At 40.0% G+C, this 21,082-nt stretch overlaps 1 protein-coding gene across 2 annotated transcripts in view; it reads right to left on the reverse strand.

The window, feature by feature from the left end:
- The window catches only part of GLI3 (GLI family zinc finger 3), a 206,035-nt gene that overhangs the window by 28,919 nt on the left and 156,034 nt on the right, over positions 1–21,082 (reverse strand). For both annotated transcript variants that reach the window (XM_039715203.1, XM_039715205.1), the window contains 3 exons: positions 14,040–14,256; positions 12,488–12,604; positions 11,083–11,223 (listed from right to left, as the gene is read on the reverse strand). In XM_039715203.1, the coding sequence (XP_039571137.1) occupies positions 11,083–11,223; positions 12,488–12,604; positions 14,040–14,256 (475 nt within the window). The remainder of the gene's footprint in view (positions 1–11,082; positions 11,224–12,487; positions 12,605–14,039; positions 14,257–21,082) is intronic.

The following is a 21,082-nucleotide window of genomic DNA, read 5'->3' on the forward strand; positions in this document are numbered from 1 at the left end:
ACTGGCAGAAGCAACTGGGGCTTTTCCTCCTTACACCTCCAAGAAACATGTCTAACAAGCTTCAGCACATGCAGCAGTTTATTGCTGCTCTAAGAACTCCCTTGGGTTTTTTTACTGGACACCCACTTAGACTTTCCCTTTTGCATCCATGCTAGGCTTTATCATCCCTGTCCTATCCTAGCAAATTCAGGGCTAGCAAAGGTCTCTGTCCCATTTTAGAAGTTAGACACACTTGATGTTTCAGGCAGCAGTAGCAGAGTTACCATCTTTTATCTTTTTTTTTTTTGGCCATGAGATAACATTTTTCTATCCTCTCATATGTGCTGTAAACAGTGCTGCACTGTATCTAAAGATGTATGTTTGAGCTGTTGCAAAGAAAACTGTGCAGGATTTCTTAGCAGAACATGGGAGTATCACCTAAAAGACTTTAAAAAGAGCCAAGGCCATTTTTTTTCTGCCCTTGCATTCCACACACTAACTTTAATTGACTTCCAGTGAACTTACAAGGGCCTTTGGTAACTAAAAATCAATCCTAAATAGTCTGGTTTATCTCAAAGATTCCTATCTTTTCCTATACACCACTGTGGCACCATCTGAATGGGACAGACTTGTGCTGGCAGTCAACCACAGAAATCTGCAGCAACAAACCAAAGGATAGTCCCATATCTCTGTAACTCTTCCTTGCCAAAACACTTTTCAGAACTGGAGCCTGGTGCTTTCAGAATGTTACATAAAACACACTTCTTTGTTCAGGCTTTTTTTACTAACCATAAGTGTTGGAATCCCCTTGGCAATTAATTTCCTGGCTGGTAATCCCTTGGCTCTGATCCATGCAGAGACAGTGGCTGCCCTGGAGGGAGTTGTGCAAGGCACATGCTCTGACTTTGCAAAATGAAGTGGTCTCTTGATTTAAATGACAGTGGCCAAGCCTGAAAATTTTGTACTTGCCCTGCATAACGGAGTAAGATAAGCTCACTGTTAAACACTCTTTAAAGCAGAATATAATATGGCAAATGGTCAAATACTGCAGGCAGGATTTTCTTGGTTATCTGAGGCAATATTACATGTAATACAGGCACAATAAATAAATGTAAACACTACCCCAATGGTAGTGAGAGAGGAATTGTGCAATGCATTGTTCAATAACTAGCACAGATAATGGTTTAAAGGATACAGCCTTTACTTTAAGGAAACTTAAATTGACAACAACAAAAAAAACACTGCATGCAAAACACTGTGCAATGAAAAAACCAGAGCTTACAGAAATGCTTCTCCCTAGCAGCCAGGCCAGGTGAGCTTGATCAGTTCTGACATAGATATGTTGTTGAAGGTATTCAGAAACAATGGGACAGAAGCTCCTATAAACAGCCAAACTCTCAATTTATTTTTTTTTCACTAAGTTTCCTTTAGTTTTAGACAAAGGATTTCACAAGCGAAAGTTGGTACCATGCTCACATGTGCTGTGAAGAGTGAGATATTATCTTTTTAATTAACTCAGGCTAAAGTAATGCAGTTTTAAGTAATCTGCTCCAATCCTGAATTCCTCAAATTAGGAAGCATCAGAGCTAAATAAATATGGGAAAGACACTTGTCCTTCATGCTACAGAATCCTAAAATAATACACCACAACTGTCCCCTCCCGCAAACTATACTGGACCTCCCTGGATGCACTGAAGGTGTGTTTTCCTTATCTGGCAGGAATCACTTCTGAGGTAAGGTGCTAACCAGAAGCAAAAGACAGACTTATCTGTACTGTGCTTCTCTCTGAAAATTTAGTGAGTGCCTACCCAGTGCTGTGCTGCTGCTGTTCTTTCTTTTCGTGCTTTCTTGGCACATGTAGGAGAGGATAAAAGCCTAATGGGTGCGAGTGTCAGCACAATATAAATTGCTGCAAGAAAAAACTTGATGCATGGCTTTGGATCTGAAAGAAGAATGTCCACCATTGTTTGTGATTATGGATCACATCACAATCTAATAGCAATTTTTATTTAATCAATAATTTCCATGCTGAACAGACAGCCCTGTTACAGAGAATCGACAAGCAAGTACTGATAGCGACAAGGCTTGTTATTAATCTTTACCCTGCCAACATTTCAACCAAACTACTGTAAAAAAGCACCACCAAGATGGATTCAGAAGTAGGTCTTTCTTTTTTTTTTTTTCCTCTTCTCTTTCTCTCTCTTTCTTTATCCCTCTCTTCCTTTTGCTTTTCTTTTCTTTTACCTACACAGTCCTATTACCCTTCTCCCTTTTCAGGTATGCAATGTTTCATACACTTTATATTCTAAGTTTATTTGAAAAACCTGGGGCTTGAATTGCACAAAAAGGCAATTCATATTAAGCAATTTCACAAATCAGTGGGACCTAGCCCAGTGCTGAGTGTTAGCCATTATAGGCTAATAAACCATACTTTCTCTTTGAGATGTCAATCGCCAAAGTGCTTTGTAAAAATGTTGGCATCTGTAATTCAGCGAAGCCTTTTCATCTTGAAATAAGATGCTCCAGACTGATAACAAGAATAATCCTCTCTTGATCAAAAAAAAAATCTGCATTTTACCAATTAAAGCTGCTGCCAGAAGCCAAACGGAGCAGCACTGAGACTCCACTGTAGTTTATCTCTGCTAAACACAAGGAGGGATACAGTTGGAGCTTTGTTTCATTTTCAGCTTGACTACTTTATCTCACAGAGAACTGCAGCATCTCAGCCCTGCGATACACATAAGAATGGGATATGCAGACCTCATACCTACAGTGCAAGCCACCAGAGGACCCACTCCTGACAAAACCACCACCCATTCATTTTATAGATTAGGTACCCAACATCTTGAAGAAAAAGTCATGCTTACACTAAAGTTTAAGCACAGGATAACACTGGATTTGTTTCCCCACGATAAAAGGCTCATCTGCTTTTCATTTTTCTTTTTCTTTCTATTAAGAGGTTACACAAACAATAGAGCCTGCAAAAATGAATCTATACAGCCCAGCCCTTTCAAAACCAAATGCAGAAACTTTACTCATGTCTATACTTAAGATGCCTGTCTCTGCCTCCTTTTGTACATGCTGATCTGCCACTTCTGTCTTAGAAAAAGCACTTCCACATGCAGCTGAGCCAGCACTCACAAATTTCTCTTCTTCCCAGGACTGGTTTACTATGGGTAGATTTTTTGATAGAATATGGCTGAGAAAAGCAATACAGAAACATAACACACCAAACACATCAAGGTAGATCTCCCACTGGTTCACCCTAGTAACACAGGCTATGTAACATCAAATCACTTAACAGAAGCAAGGCGTGATAAAGCTGAATAGAAAGAACAGCTCTGTCCAGGTGAATCTGCTTTGTCCTGGCTGTTTTGTCAGGACTGAAAGGTACCTGAAGTTCATGCATAAGCCCAGCCCTCCCCGCAGCTCTGAGGCAGCAAAATTAAGGCAGGGAGGGACTTTGCTTTTCTCTCTTCTCCATGATATGCCAACAAGAGTCAGGAGGTGAAGAGTCAATTCAGTTTGCTGCTTTACTCTTGCCTATGCGTTTGTCACTCAGTCAGTGTGGGCTCCCCTGGGACTTGGCTAGCAGCTTCTTATCCTACATTTTATCCCAAAACTGGAAGTCACCTGTGAAATATCAGTAACTTGGAAGTGTTCACCAGCTGAACTCCCAGGCAAACACTTCAAGTAAGTACGTATATCCACAAACCACATAAATAATGCTGTGTGATTAAAAGCATGGATCAAAATCAAGCCCTGCACAGCCCTTTCTACCCAAGTGCCCACTCACTATGGGTGGAGTGAGTAGAGTAACTTCCCAGGGCACAGGGGGGAGCACTGCTCATCCCTACATACAACGGTGAAGAAGAAGTGTTATTTAAATGACAAATAGTTTAGCAACCTCTTTCAGGGATACCAATTCAAAGACAATGACTTTGGCAACTCATAAAGCCATAGCAGCAGCAGACTAACAACAAGTTTTCTTAATGCTGTGAAAGAAATGCTAATTACAGAGGAATTAAAATTTAAAAATGATTACATTTCTCTCTCTAAATCCCCTCTTAATACTTCACAGATTAGAGTGGATTTATTTTGTTGTAAACCTTTCTCTATCAAAAAAGAAATCCCCATGTTATTTTTTTCCCCCTTCTTCTCTGTGATTCATCAAAAGCCAGACTCCAGGCAGGGGGACTGCTGATGCACTTGTGTAGTGGAGTGCTTAAGAGGACCTGAGCCAAAGCACAGCTGGCCTTTGGGTCAAGCCCACAGTGAGTAAGATCTCTTCACAAGGCAGCACCGATGACTTTTAACACTGCTGGGAGGCAAAGGGCATCACGGTGACTGATGCAGAACAAGGATGTGTTGAGAAGCAGAAGCAGGGGCCGTGCCAGAGCCTGGGGGCTACTGAGGCTCCAGAACAGCAGTGAGGTCTGTCTATGGTTACTTAACCTTAAAACCCAACAGCACTTACATGCACACCTCTGATGGGGGGGTTAAAGACTTGCTTAATTTAAACAAGACTGTGTTAGATACCCAGACAGAAACCAAGACAGAATGAACATGCTCTCAAAGGCACAGATCTGCTTACCGGCTTTGCTATGCCATCTAATAAATTGCTGGCCTATAAACAATTCAACAAATCTGGCACAGTTCAAAAGAACGGGCTCAGCAGCTTCTAATCCAACACAGTAAGGTGGTGTCCTAATTAGAAATCAGCCTTTAAACAGGTAACGAGGAAGAGATTTCAAAATCTAAAAACTTCTGTACAAGTGTCTCTTATTTGCTATAATCTCTTCTTCTATTCCTTTGTACCCTCACAGCTACAAAGAGCAAATTTATTGAGGGGATGGACAAACTAAAAAAAAAGCCTTATGGCACTTGCCTGCCACTGAAACAACACCCTGCCTTCTCCAAGCTGTCCCAACTTTCAGCCCAAGCCTTGGGCTTGTCTCACTTGAAGAACTGATTTCTTTTTTCCACAGCACTCCTTCTCCAAGTATGAGTTAGGGTCCAGACCCCAGTGAGTAAAAAAATAAAACAAGATGAAATAGAATAAAACCACCAACAGAACCCCCTTTGCTGTTGTACATAAAACATTCTCCTTTTGTCAGGAAAAAAATTATTACTATAATGGATTTCATGTTCTTATCTAGTCTTTACTCTTTTCAATTTAAAGGAACCAGTCCTGAACCTTTCAGGGCAGTAGCTGTCACTGCCACGCACAATGAGCCTGTGATTGGGCTGAGCCTTCTCTGTGTTACTGTGCTAGAGCCAAATAAAACGGTAATGAAAAAGCACTGAAAACTGCCTCTGCAAAGAAGAATTAAATATTAAGTAAATCCCTGAATGTATTTTGAGAAGTTTGCAAACTGGGATGTGTAATCACACCCCTTTGGGATTTTAAGGGACTTGCTTCACAAAGCTGGGGCTTCACCTGCCCCACAACCAGTTTGCAAGCATACCTCCAGGACCTAGAGAAAAGAGACCAATAATAATCTGTTTGCTGGGCTAGATGTGTGCAATTGCCTCCCTTTAGGTGCTGATGCCTACTCACACAGCTGCACCCAGCACCCGCTTGGCTTTGGCAGCTTTGGGGCCCTTCGCTTACAGGGCAGTTTCTCCTCCTGCAAGTGGTAGCCAATTGCAACTCTCAGGGTCACTTACAGGTCTGCTGCACTGTAGCTGAGACTCAGGGGAACTGGTTTCATCTGGTTTACCCTCCTATTGCAGCTGGATCTTTGTTTACAGAAGAGTGGTGAAGCTCTCTCCAGTCTTTACCTACAGGTCTCCTACAGGAGAGGAGCTGAGGAAGAAGCCACAGGCCAAAGCCAGCACAGTAACAGAGAAAGTGAGACTTTCAAATCTATTGACTTTGAGTGTTCTTATTTCTGGGCATCCAAAATCACCCACTGTAAAGAGGACTAGTCCTTCAGAGTGGAGTGTTCCCCACCTCCTGATGTTCTTAAGTGTTTAGAGGTGCACAGGATTGATTAAGGCACCTCACAGACGCTATAAAACCTAAGCAGAGATTGGATGTGGGCACAGTTTGGGGTTTATGTAGGTCTCCATGGATTGCTGGCCACATTCTGTTGGTCAAGGTTGAATCCACTGCTTTCTGTAGGAACAGAGAGCAAACACATTAAGAAACTCCATCTCAGAATTGCATGTTATGGTTCTTTTGGGTACCCTCATTGCACTGTGATGCCTTGGGAACATGTAGGGCACCTGAAAAACACAAGAACCTGCCCTCTGGTATAATAAGAGACCCATGTGGAGCAGTATAATCGTACAACCCCCAGGGATTGCCAGGGGAGTGCTCCAGTCAACCGGGCTTTGCAAAGAGGCAGGAGGACCTCAGCAAATGGAATCCTGAATATAAGCCATTGCTGATAGTTTAGGGCTTTTTGATCTCATCTAATCAAATGTAACAACAATGAAAGAATTTTATTGCTGTAAAATTGAGGAGAAAACACTAACAAAAAAATAGTTCTACAGTTCTTCAAGCATGTTTTTGAATAAAAAATAATCATCATCAAGGCTACACAGCAAGGGGGATGAGAAATAGGCAGCACTGTGTTTTTCTGATTGCCATTGTATTAATATTTAACAATAAATTCAGTAATTTCCTTGAAGGATAATTTTCTTAAGTAAACTTTTATCGTTATCATCCAACCCTTTTGCAATATTTTATTCTTAACTGATTTCTGGGGGAAAAAAGGGACAAACTGCAACAAAAAGCAGATTTATAAATATATACAATATCTTATTAGCTTCTAGGCGCTCACATACTTAAAACAAACTTGAGCTCAGCTAAGCCCAATTATAATATCTCGCTGGGCAGAGAAATTAATTAAACAGCTGAATGATAAAGACCCCAGCAGCAAATTGAGGCTTTAAAATAAATAAGATCGTTCTTTTAATTTTTTGAGGAAAAGAAAAAAGGGAAAGAAAGAAACCGCTAATAGACAGTTCAAACATTAATGTAACCAGCCTTTTCAGGAGTGCAGCGCACTGTAAATAAGACTACCTGGCGGAAGAATGCAGTGGCAGCTCTAACGTGGCTCGCCAACTTTGTGTCTCGCTAATGTGCAACACACGCACCCCTTTGCATCAACTTCAAATAACCCTGGGATCTCAGCAGTGCAGCTCAGCAACAACCAGAACAAGGGCAGAACTTGTCAGGATTTAAAAGCTTTCAGCAAAACCCTTCAATTGCAGCCGGTACCCTATTCCATAGAAGGATATCAATTATAGATAGTGACTTGCTTTAGCAGTGCAGTCGGTACTGTCAGACGCTAGATAGACAACCATGAAGAATCATGAATCTTTCTATTAACTGTAAGAGAAGGGGACGGGGAGGGGGGGAAGGAAGGATGGATAGGTGTTATAAATAAGGCAGAGCATCTGATGGTTTAACACCTTGCCTTTTGGTGCATGCATCATGAAAATTTAAACCATGCTGAATTCTAAGTGGCTCATATCACTAGAAAATAAGAGCACCCATGCCAGAATTTCACTGTCAGACCCTTCTGGGTGGGTCAATAATGATTCTTTTAGGTAGCTTTTCAGTTATTTATTTGTAGCAGCTCAGGTTCTGTTCATAAATTCAGTCAGAAAACATTGGGACTGAAAACACTTTCAGTGGCACCTACATTTTACACTAATAACTGCAGAACTTTGCTACAGAAATGCAGAAAATTATATCAAATGCTGACTACTGAAATTGCACAACATTGCAATTTCTGCTGTAAAGGTATACCACATATTTAGACACAGATTTTGTTTGCCTTTACCATATCATACATGCTATGGTTACACATAATTTCATAATGCTGATTCAACTACAGCTGATTTCAAAGTAAATTACGTCTCAGAGTTCCCCAAGAAATAACAATGCTATCCGTATACAACAGAAAGACCAGAATATACACTAATCATATTTACCTTTTTCAAAATACACACATGTGCTTGTGTTTACATCCTATACATAGTGGGAGTAATGCCATCTATGCACACCATGAACTGTGTGCAGTGTGTATTGTGGAAAAGCTTTTTGAAGCTCCACTCAACCTGGCATGACTAGAATTCATGTAGAGTTACCTAATCCTTCAGGAAAGAAAACAAACAACTAGAAACATACTTCCATGTCTTCCCTTAACACCACAGTTGCTCTAAAAGTTCAGTGCATTGGGAAGCAAGGCTTGGATAACAGTCTGTCCCATGCCACTGGACATTCTGGGTCTGATCTCTTGCTATTATGCATGGTTACAACTATACAAAAATATGGCAGATGTCATCTGGATGAGTCTTGCTAGGGCAATTTAAACTTTTATTACCTTTATAGATGCCAGTTGCCCCTGCCTTGGTGATTACTACTCCACAGCAGAATCAACAAACCCGGATGGTTATCTACGCTTTTGACATCCTGTCCAGCATCTTACTTCCAAACCTTCAAGCGTCAGGTGCACTCCTCCTGCCATGCTTGAGCAGTGTCTGGCACTGTGAGGCCTCGGGCTTGGCGAGGCCACCAGCTGCCACCAGAGTGTCAGGGCTGTGGAGCCAAGCGTGTGCATGGGCCCTGAGACACACACAGTGCCTGTGCCTGGCTTGGGCACACACCTGCACATGCCACACACACAGCACTCAGAACTGTGCTGACTGACTGAAGCACCACTACACCAGTTTATACCTATTTGGATTTACCTATAGTATTAGGATAGGAGGCATACATGAGCCACACCACTTTTACAACTCAGATTTTCAAGGACCTAATCTCAGGGACAGAATACTTTCTGCCAGAGTGACACACCTAAGCAAAACCAGGACTGCCCTTCCGTGAAGCCCTGCTGAGATCAGACTTCATATCCCTGGCTGCTGCAGATGTACATCAGAGGGCTGTGGCAATCAAGGGCAGACAAAATGTGCAAAAGGCAGACTGGGGTGAGTGGCCAGGCTTTCAAACAGAGTTAGATGTCTACAGCCCTTTGCAATTCTGGGCAGGAATAACTCGCTCAAGTCCCCACAGCGGGGCTCTGCTGGAGCAGCAAAAGAAATCACAAACCATGGCCCCATCACTGAATCCTGCTGATCTTACAGCATGATTTGTGCTACTTAAATGTGATGGTTGCCATGATGAATTTATTGTCTTCAGGATATAGAGTCAGGTCTTGTACCTTTTAGTCTAAACACCATCATAACACACCTGAATCCTGAGCCCTGCCAAAAAGAGCTCTGAGTCATAGAAAAACTTTTTCATATTATTTTTCTATGTCTATAGAAACTCGTTTCAGATGTTGCCATTGTTCAGAAGCATAAGAAATACACTTTTTTCAGTCTTGCTGTTGACCATTAAAATGCAGGCAGATTTGCTGCAAAAAACACACCAAAACAAACAAATTAACTTTAAAACTACACTCCAGAAGAACTAAATTACCACCCTGTAAATTTAATTCACTTCAAAATACAAAACACAAGCTATTAGCTAACACGCTCAGTGGACTTCCATTAAATTTTACACCTGGAACGTCAAAAAATCCTCTTTTTTTGTTTATTGCTAAGGGTATCTTTATTCTGAATTTCTATTTTATTTCATATATTCTTGTGTATTTATCATCATCAGTGGGATGATTTCTGAATACCGAAAGGTTTCCCAGGCCTCCTGAAGTTTCAGTGTTACAATTGCTAGCAGATATAAAGACTGTGCCTATGCACAGCCCCATATGATGTCCTTTAGTTTGTTTGCACAGATTCAATTCAAAGACCAACATTTGATCTTTTAATTTAAATGTATGAAATCACTTGCAGAAGCCATTCGTATGGCATTTCTTCCCCAAAAGGTACTGTGACACCAAAACAGTTTCTCTTTACATTTAAATTTGGCCTATTCAAATGCTAGGGAGTTACATGTGCAAAATGTCTCAAAGAATTCTTGGAAAAATGTGACATTTTGCATATTATTTTATTGTTGATAGTCTTTCATTTATCATCATTGTTGTTACTGCTGCTGCTACTACTACTTAATAATAACAAGAACCTGAAAATACATCTTGATGAGTAACTGCAACACCAAGAGATTCTCACATTCCAACAAGTGAAAGCTGACATTGATTTGCTAAAATCAGCTTTGCAGGATAAGCTTATCATTTGGCATAGTGTTTGGAAATATATGGTGGATTTGTTTTTATTTATTTTGGGTGAAAAAGTGGATTTTTCAGCTAGTTATTTCAGAAGTACTAGACACATTCTCTAATAGATTTTGTATGATCTCCAGTAAAGTATTAAACAGTTTTCTAAACTAAATACAATTTTGTCACACTGCTCATTTGCTGAGGATGTTCCTCTCTATTCTGTACTAGGAATTCAATTTTGTTTCAGAGTATTCAATATGTTCTATGATGCCAGTAAATAAGAGAGGTTAGAACTGCAAGGGATTGTACTTGTCATGCTGTAGTCTGAATTTTGATTGCTCACTTTCTATCTTACAATACTACCAAACAGTAAAAATTGTTTCTTTGGGAGAGGTGGCAGAGTGGAAAAAACCCCAAGGGAGATAGAATTAATATTTGGTGTAGCACAGAAAAGATTATACAGTTTGCTTTTGCTAAAATGACTGAGGTAACTCAGTTCCCAAGTATTTAGCCAAATAATCCCCTTTTGGTTTACACACAACAGTAAATTGATAGCAAAACCTCTCTTAGGGAAGGGAAAAAATTCCCCTCACCCATTTCTACTGTTACAGCCCCTTTGGGGAGAAAAAATCAAACTTGGCTAAAGGTTAATAATCATTCATGTCCAGCTTACTATTACTCAATAACTATCAAAGTCTCTAACTCAAAATAGCGTTTGCTGGCTTACAGGATCAGAGCCATTACAATCTCTGTGGAAGACTTTATTGAATTTTACACTAAGCTTTAGCTGACTGAACAGGTCAAGCACTGTGGCTTCGAGTTTTCTTTATTCTCAGAAACTCATAAACCCCTCTCCAGTTTGCAGCTCTGTTAGCTAAGAAACTTGACTCAGAATAGGGTCAGAGAAGCTGACCCCCATGAAAAAGGTCACGTAGTTTTAAAACCTAGTTCCTGAATACCATTAACTTACATGCACTAGCTGTTCCTGCGTGTCAAACTCCCGGGAACAGCCTTCCCAGTGGCAGTTTGTCTCATAGACCACTTCAGGCTCCTGTTTGCTTTCATCTTTGTCCCCTTCCTCTTTTACCAAGGTCATTCCTTCTGGCTGCTCCTGGAGAGAGGAAAAAAATAGGGGTGAGAAGAAGAGAGAGGCAATTCTGAAACTGAGGAGGAAGAAAAGTGAATTACTTCAGCATTAAAAGAAAGATGATGGGGTGGTGTGTGTGTGTGGAGGGAGGATTATTTTACTCTCACTTCACTATGCTACTCCATTCTACAAAATACAGAAGCCCAAAACAGGCCTGATAAGCCAGAAGCCATTGCAAACTACACATGTAAAATAAATTCTTTGTTCCCTTTACATATCAATTAAAAATAAATCATAATGGCCTGGCTTCCCTTACACTTTATTCAAACAGCTTGTTATTTGTGCACCTGGCTTTCAGGATTCAGTGGCACCACTAATGTGAAAGGCACTATTCAATATAGTTGAATTAATTGGAATTTGATTTTTGTACTAGGGATGGACAGAAATTGGATCCCCAGTAATCCATGTGTTTCCATTGTTAGAATAGTAACAGGTTTGCATACTAAAACCTTTCCAAGAGCAGACTGGTAATTTTTGAGTTACTTGTTAGTCTGTTCTTGTCCTTAACATGTGCACAAAAGGGGTGAACAGGGGACAAAAAGTATTTAATTTTGCGGTTAGATTTCCCACCTCCAGTTCATCAGGGTGCCTCATTCTCCCCAACTTGTTATTTGCTGAGGGTAAGAGTCAGATGTTAGTGTAAACATTTGGTTCAGATTATGCACTCCTGCAATTTTTCCATTTCAAACCTGCTAAAGGATTTAGACAGACCTCTGCTTTGTTTTCATGGAATCACTCACAAGACTGAGGCTCTGATTTCTCATCTCCCCTGAGTCACTCTAAGTCAAGAGTCACTCTACTAAAACCAGTGGCATTAACTGGTGTAGAAAGTACAGCAAACGAGACTGGAGCCTAGCACAGGGGCTGCAGTGCAGTACAATGCTAAGACCCAGGAAAAGTCAAGGTGGCCTTAAGTATTTCTGCTGAACAGAAAACCTGTCCTTAATAAAGACCTGAATGTCTCTTGTTCACTTTTCTGTGGCAGAGCATTGAGCATGCTCTGACTGGTCAGAGGCACCGCTCCATCAGCTTCCTTCCTCTCTGCCCTCATCCTACCACAGACCCTGCACTCCAGGAGCTGCTCCTATTTAACCTTGGCTACTGCGAGCAGAGGCTGCCTGTAGCACACAAGGTGCAAGGAGCCTGAAAACGTGTGTGTCACAGGAAAGGTGCATTTTCACTCTACCAGCAAGAGGGAAGGCTCATGACTGCAATCTGGCTGCCATACCTGCATGCTTCCTGCTCCTGGGCTGGGGAGGTCCTCGTCAGGCTTTATCTTGGAGCGCTTGTTGTGCATGGGGTCTCCTGTGCTGCTCACTGCAGATTCACTTGTGGGTTTATTCTGCTGCAAGCAGGTGGGGATTTTTTTTCCCCAGAAGAAGACAAAATTAGACTGTGATAAATATGTGGCTCCAAACAAAAATATGTAGCATCTGCTCAGCAACTTTGTATGGACAAGCTGCACTGTTAATTATATTGGATATGCAATAACATTGTTCTCCAATTACATAGCATTAACTCATGGAAGAGCTGCATCGTTCAACCTTGTAGCAGACCAGGGAGAGAGTGGGAAGGAGAGCATTTGATGCAATTCCTTGCTACAAACCAACGATGCTTTTGTCAGAGCAGTGAGAGGTAGGAAGAACTTGATTTTCCACATAATGACAACTTTGGAAAGGCAATTTTGAAAAGGAAAATCCCTGCATGCTTAAAGAAACACAAGAGAAACTTTTTCACACGCGAAGAAAAGGTTTTGCATTCAGTATCTTCACACAAGATCTCAGCTTCTTCACTATGTTTCCCATTATAATGGGCGGATAGGAAGAAGAACTGAATGCTAGTGTGAGACTCAGCCAAAAAATCCTAGATGAAGTCCTGAATTCTCACAAGTTAATAGCAAAATAGTTGATGTAAACAGGCCAGAATCTTGTTTTTCTCTTGTTCTGCTCGACTGAACACCATTATCTACACCTGCAAATGGATCTTGTAGGAATCCAGAGATCTCTTAGAGATATTTGAACTTGCAGGGACCCCACAAAAAAATCAATAAGTTTTCTACAGCACAATGGTCTTCCTCTACATTTGTAAAAGCTAGCCAGGAGATAAACAGCATCCAGACTGATAAATAACCTATTCCAGGTCATCTAGAAACAAACAGCACTAGTTAATAACAGGCAAATCACAAACCGTGATAAACTCCACATTAGGGAGCCTGATTCACTGCTGCTCATTCTCTGCCTTCAAGAATACACCTTACTGAAATGATTAATTCAAACTCAGTAAGTCAAATTTGGCACAAATCAGAGGAAAAAATCCTCTTTACTGTCTTTGAGTTACTTTCTTGCTCACAGAATTATTTGCTTCAGGTTACTCACAGCTGTACAAGGAGGGCAGAATATGGCCCTGTATATCCTAGGGTCAGCCTGATTTGAAGGTGAAGCTGCTAACCTCTAAAATATTGCTGGTTTATGTGTTTTGCCCCTTTTCTTACTCCCCACCTCTACTAGGTTCCTGTATAAGATCGAGGAGAGGCAGTATGGAACAAAAAGCTGCTGCAGTAGACTGGAATATTTATGAGGACTAAAAAGGACACTACCAATCAGGAACTGCACCAACTGCACTCCTGTGATTCATAATAAAGTGACTGCAAACACTGGAGCTACAAGAAAAGGGTTATCAAAGGTTCTCAGTGACAGTGGTGATCAATTGCCATCGAGACAATGCCATTTATTTAATTTTTAAATTAATGGGGAGTAAAGGTCTCTTTTGTTGTCTCTCACCTGTGTGGACTCAGAAGGTCCAGAGCTGACCTGGACAGGGTTCAGGACACTGGGGATGCCAGGGATAGGTCGCTGGGTAGGAAAAGTTGGAGCAGGATGGATGAGTGGAGGGCTGTGTCCAAAGGCTGAACCTAGGGTTTGCTGACGACTTATAATTTGCTGATGCATTTGCTGAAGGGATACTGGTGTAGGAGGGTATGTGAAACTCAGAGCAGGGCTGAATTTGGGAGAAAAAGGAGGGAAGAGGGAGGAAAAAGGTGAGGATCATTACAGTAAGGAACATTACAGATTAAAACTTTAAGATATATTTGATATCTTTAAACTACTTGAAGCCAGATTTCCCCCTCCCCCTCATATCCTTCTTCACGCCGCAAAGGATGAGAAATCCTGATTTTAAATCCAGAGTTGCCCTCGATTTACTAGTGAGTACAAAAAATGGTACCATAACAAAACATAACATTTTTTCCTAACCTCTACCAGGAAACCACAGAAAGCTCACCGAAATAAAATCCAGAAAAACTGAAATAAAAGGCAGGCAGTTCAATATCAGCTATTTATTGCAATAACAAACTTTATATAAAGAAAAATAATGGGTGCCTACATGCTTTATAGTACTTTTATTGATAACGCAGTTCCCCTGTGTTCGTGTGTATGAAGCAGTTCCTTTAATCTTGGCTCATGCTACACTTTTTCATATGTCTCTAGATCTTATTACAAGAGGAGAGAAAATCAATTGGTTAAATGTGTTCTGAACACCATGCTTGTCATATCACTCATTTGTTTGCAAAGATGGAAAGCTCAGTTCATCCAGAATGTCACCTAAAGAATTTCCATCAGTGCTGTTTGGTTACAGAAACTGATGGATTAACCTTTCCCCTCTGAAATTGGTGATCAATGACTTCCAATGTAGAAATATTCCAATGGGAAAGCACTTCTCCTTCTTCCAGTTAAACAACATTAAATGTCTATTAAAGCCCATTATGTATGTTAATACCTGTCATCACTTCATTACTTCACCGTATTTCCCAGACCACAGCGACTTAGGGGGAAATTACACTGCCATCTAAGGACCTATTTTGTGGGTAGTGCAAAAGCATTCTTTGTGTCATACTTGAGAAATAAATGGTGTGAAACTAAATCTTCACACACAGGAGTAAGAGATCCTCCTGTAAATATTTGCCAATAACTTCCAATTATAAAGAAAAAAAAAGAAAAAGAATATTGATTTTAAAAAAATACACTGAACTATCAGAGTTCACAAAACCCACAGGAATATAAAACATTTTGTCTCAAAACAGAGAGGTGCAGGCATTATACCTTCCAAGAATCAAGGCTTCTTCTAATGTCAAATTTGTCCAAATTAACAGTCTGGAGTCTTAATTGCTGTTGATGTTAAGTGCATTAACTGAAAATACTGTGATACAAAAAGTAAAAATAATTTCAACCATTTTAAGTAATAATTCTACAGAAATTCTGTGTTCATTAATATGACTATACATTTTATAGTCTGTTTGACTATAATCCATAAAAAGACAGCTTCAATGTGATTACATTACTATTATTCCTGGTGAGAACTCTGCATTACAACAGTTTGCCCATTTAGGATGGAATATCATTAAGAATACCCTGGGAGAATTTTACTGGTCTTTGAGGAACTCTCTTTTCATTCTGCATTGTATTCTTTCTAATAAAGGGAGGCAGAAATGTAGTGAAAACAGTAATTGTTCACAGCAAGAGTTAGGGAGAAATCAGTAATAATATTCAGTTATTGAAGTTCTATAGTCCCTGCTAGTGTTCCTGTAAGCAACCATGAATGATTACAGCACCACTTAGCTAAGGTAGCCACTATGGATGATTAATAGGACATTAATCAAAAGATGCATATCAGGCTTAGAATTTGTTCACAAGCTTTCTTCTAATAGCTGATTTCATGTTCACTGAGCTCTATGCCAGTTTGTTCAATTTATTCTTCAGTGTACAAGCCATTCATCAAAGAACATAATGATTTAACACCCCTTTTCCTTTTTAGTGAACAAACATTGCTAAGTGTAACTACCCTGGTCTGTTCATTAAAAACCACACAATTACAGTGCCACAGATGAGGTTGAAAACAAAACCTCTTTACTATACCCTGGTGTTTTTTGCTTCCACACATACACTGTGAGTTCACCTCATACACTCAAACACTAGACGGCACCATCCTGAAGATGCTGTCAAATTCACCAAGATCAACAAACACGACACACAAACAGTTTAAATGAGGTATTTTATTTCTCTGTGAGTTGTTAAATCCTGGGACACTTTCACCCTTCAGATGAGTCCGTTTAAAAGAAAAAAATAAGTGGACTGATTTCATTGACAGTTGCAAGCACACAGCAGCCTTTGGAAATACAGGTTGAGTTTTCGGGTTTTTTAGACCATTTTTTTCTATTTGACCATGCACAACAATACCTATCTTTGTAAGTCCAGGTTCAAAACTTTTGTAATGTCCTTCTGACTCTACATGGTAAAAAGACAATTGTATGACTCTAGCAGTGCAGTGCTTAAACATGAAGTAAGTATACTTGTTATTCCCCTTCCTATATAAATTAAAATGGCCTCCACCAAAAGGATAGATTTCACCTCTTAGAGACGTTCTTGTTATCTACATCTGTCTTCACACTGTACAAGCAATATCCAGAAAGAGGATGCTAAGACAGGCATTGACAAAATTGTAAAGTACAAGAGAGGAGACAGACATAATCTTAGCAAGAGGTTCTTACTGGAAAACAGTGACACCAGCAGCAGATGCATTAAAACACAGCTGGACAGATGTGCTAGGGGAAGGAGGAATCCTTTTTTCTTTAGTATTTTTCTTTTAGCCTGTGCTCATCAGCAATGTTTGAGTCTTAAGGGACTAGGATTTTCCTAGGGAGCCTGAAAACCTGCACTTCATTCCCTCTACCTCCAAACTTCAAACATCTCAGAATGAAATGAAAAGGTGATTTTGAGGGAACAGAGGAATAGCCAGCACAGCCAAGGGTAGTAATTCAGAAATTGAGACAATGGTTCAGCCATCAGGGTGACTTCTTAAATAGCTCAGGTAGCTGCCTTCAAATAACAATTCTCTCCAGCTGTTTCTGGAGAGCTCCTCATAAGGCAAGTTGACCTGGCTGGGTTTAATGTCACTTGCATGCAAGATGTCACTGGGCAGCCTGGAGGATTCTTCTGATTTGAACAGATCAGAAGGTTCTGAAGAGAACAGAAGGTGGTAGGTCTTCTCTGCCTTTCAGAAACCATACAATAAAGTTAATGCTGAGAGCCAAAAAGAAGAAAAATAAATCAAAGCCTTCAACATTGCTGGCATGGTGTGCTCTACTGGGAAGGGAAGGCCTGGATTCCTGCCCTCCTTCCCAAAGTTTTTCACTGCAAGTTTGTTCAGCAACTCCTGAATACAGAATGGATGGGGAATCTGTAGTGCAGAGCCCCATGTGATCCCTCTACCTTGACCAGCAGCCATATGTCCTCCTGCTGGCCCTACCAGGCTCACACTGCTTCCCAGCCAGGCGGCCATCATCAGCAGGAACAGTGGTCAGTGGCACCAGCTGCCCTTGTTTGTCCAGTTGTTCCAACCATGTCCACTTATAAATGTGCAGCAGTGTCACTCAGGAACCACCTAAAATTCATGCCCAAAAGCAGTAAACAAGACCTGAAAGTAGTAATTTTGAGACTCTGGTACGACTAAAACCAATAATCAGTTTTTCAAAAGCAGTGAGTAGCTCCAGAGGCCTCATTTTGAGTCATGTTTCTTTTAAGACAGTTTTAAGAGGCTGCATTTCAGAAAAGGAGAGCTCAAGACTTCCAAAACCCAGATGCCAGAAGAACACGAGACTCCTGCCCCAATTGTTCATGTTTTCCAAAACACCAGCCATTTCCAAAAAATCTTGGATTCAAAGAAATGTAAATGAACTTGAATCTTTTCCTTCCATCTACCTACTGAGATATGAAAATTTACACCACTGGAGGGAATTTCATTTGTATTTCTGTTACAGACTTTTAAACAAAATAGAAAGGAAGATGAGATCATATATGGCCACTAAAAATTACATGCCAGTTAACTTTTTAGTTGTTGAGTTTTATGAGGAATAAGGGTTAGAAGAAACATGTAATATTTCTGCTTAAGCATTCAATAACTCATATACACTGACAGAAAAATCCATCAGTGATAGCATTTATTTTATCATATTGTGGGCTTCTGTGTCTCTCTGTCAGTCTGTCTTGTCTGTCTCTCTTCTCCTCATCTGCAATGTCTCAAACCTCCTTCACTGGAGGTAATGCAGGGCAGTGGAGTACATTGCAATTACATGAGCACATCCAATTTTAAAGAATAGACTTCAAGAAGAAAAACAGACATTATAATCAAAACCAAACTTTATGGCTACTTTATGGCTGTCCTGCTAACAAGGTTGTCCAGTTTCTGGTCACAGCTGCAGAATTTACCACAAAACATCTGTGAATTAAGGTCTGAAAAAATCCTTCTATCCTATACATTGCATAGGTGTGACTAAAGAGGCAAAAATGCTGAGGAGATTCCAATTTTGTGAATACTGCAAGGATTGTTTCACTGTATCACAGTAATTTTCTTCCCAAAAACTCTGAAGGCACCCTCTTTGGGTTATAAAATGCAAAGTTCTGCAAGATCTGATGCATGGAAATCTTGCACAAGTATCTTAAGACAAGAACTTCCCAAGCATGTTAATGAAGGAGCATTTAATGAATAACATAGGTGAACAACTTGAAATTTTGAGAGTGAAAAAAAAAGCATTTATGGACTTTTAGAATAGCTGCAGACATAACCAGCAGGTTCATACGTGACTAGACAAATACAAAGACAACAGGTTCATAAAGAAATACTGAAGGGAACAAACAAGAGTGTATACTTTGGGGTTGCTAACCTAAAGACCACTGATGCTGGGAGAGAATTAAGAGAACAAAAGTGAGCAAGATTCTTCTTAAATAGAATCCTGTTTGCAACATGAGAGACACACTAACTAGAGTAACACCTCTAGTATGACACAGTAGGACATTTCTGATGTTTTTAATTTTTTTCTTAATTTTTAAACTTCAGAAAGATAAATTTGTTTCCTTGGGGTATCTTTATTTAATCATATAGAACCACATTATGTTTACCACATTAAAAGATTGTTTCCTGTCCTCTATCTTAAATATTTCCTGTGTCAACTGAAGATCCAAAACTGTTATTCTATGCAGCACTCATTATCTGCCTTCTCCTTCCTCTCTTTTCTTTTTTAAAGAGTAGAAATTATTTCTATACCTTCTTCTTGTGCCATCTGGAAAAAAACAGGTAAACTCTGTTTCAACTCATCCATATAATTTTTCAGGCCTCTGATCTTTTTCTTTGCTTGTCCTTGTCCTTGTCATACCCCAGCTGCCCAACATCTTTTGAAAATAACAATGCAGAACAGGTCACCAGACAGGAATGTGGGGCATAGTGAGACACACGGTGTCAATCTAGATCATGGGGCAGGAGAGGACTTCAGGCCTTTTGGCCTTTGAAAGGTCTTTGATGTCTGGGTGGTGCATTCACAGTCCTAACATTCACTTCATGAGGGAGGGTGCAACCAACACTGCAAAGGGACATGCAGGCCCTTCCTGACTTGTGGAAAAGCCTTGGCACTCCCTGTTTGCCCTACAGCCTCCATCACTTGTTCTTGCCATCAGGGACCTACACCAGACAGACCAAATCATACAAATCCCTCCAAAAAGAACCCCAGTTCAAAAAAGGGTGAAGAAATTTGTGGTGGACTACCTTCACGTTGAGTAAAGCTGATTATCATGAACTAGGATAACAGCTAGTTAACTTTAAAATGAACTTTTGTTTGGAGCAATTTACCCACAATATATGTAATACTCATGCTCAAGTAGGTACAGATGTCACCACTTTGTCTCATTATCCCTTAAGAGTTGCATGAAGCCTGTGGACAAGGGAAACCAAGAAATCAGGGTTAGTAGGAAGCTACTAATGTTGGAAGAATATCCAGACTCACTGATTTCAATGTTTTTCTCCTTTACTTAGACCAGGACAATATTTCACCTTTAGTTTTTAATTTTGATTTTCAAAGTCCTTTTAAATTACTTAAGAAAGTTGTTAAGAGGCAAACAAACACCTTTACTATTTTACAAATGGACCCAACTGCTTCTCAGGAAAGCACCCTAATAAATCTTAAATACTTCTGAAGAGGGACTGACTTCAGCAAGTCCTTAAGTGCTGTCCTAAAGCCTGGGTCTCACAGACACAGTAATCTCAACTGAAGTATGTCATAATACAAGTCATAAGTTAACAGTGATCAAATACTGCTTTTCACATGCACAGATGCTTTTTTAAAAAAATAAAACCTAATTTAAGAAAGAGCTTCATTCATTCTATGATAAATTGCCATGTAGGAGCCACTGTTCAAAACAGAGGACATCTGTAAGCCATGGGTACTGAGGGCATCTGCATAAGCTGACTTCATGCACAGAAGTTGATATAGATCTTTTTATAGAACAATGTATATGCAGAAGGTAAGAAGCAACCAGTAACATTGTGTCAGAAAATTGTCTCCTGTTGTTTGAGTTGGCAGAAACCGGAATTATGTGTGTTCCTTGTAAACACACAGGAGGGAATGAAAAGAAGTTTCCAACTCTGTCCTCTACTTCTCATGGTAACAACCTGCAAGAGTGAATGTTGACAAATTGCTCGGGACACACAAGTGACAAATCACTTGGCAACCTTGCAGCTCTGAAGAGATTTGTGAAACTCTTACTGTTTCAAGTATCTTAGACACAAACCAAAAACCAAACAGCATTACAGGAAGAGAGATTTTAAAATGCACTGTTGTTTGGAGCAATTTACCCACAATATATGTAATACTTTTACTAATAAGAAATTGTGCTCTAAATTCTGTTCCTCTCCCTGAATTTTTAACTGACAACACTGTGCTTTGAGTAGGCAATGCAGAAAAGTCATCATTAGTTTTTATGGCTTGCTACTCAAGTACAGG

Source organism: Passer montanus, unplaced genomic scaffold (genome assembly GCF_014805655.1).
Source record: "Passer montanus isolate IOZ18808 unplaced genomic scaffold, ASM1480565v1 scaffold32, whole genome shotgun sequence".
NCBI lineage: Eukaryota > Metazoa > Chordata > Aves > Passeriformes > Passeridae > Passer > Passer montanus.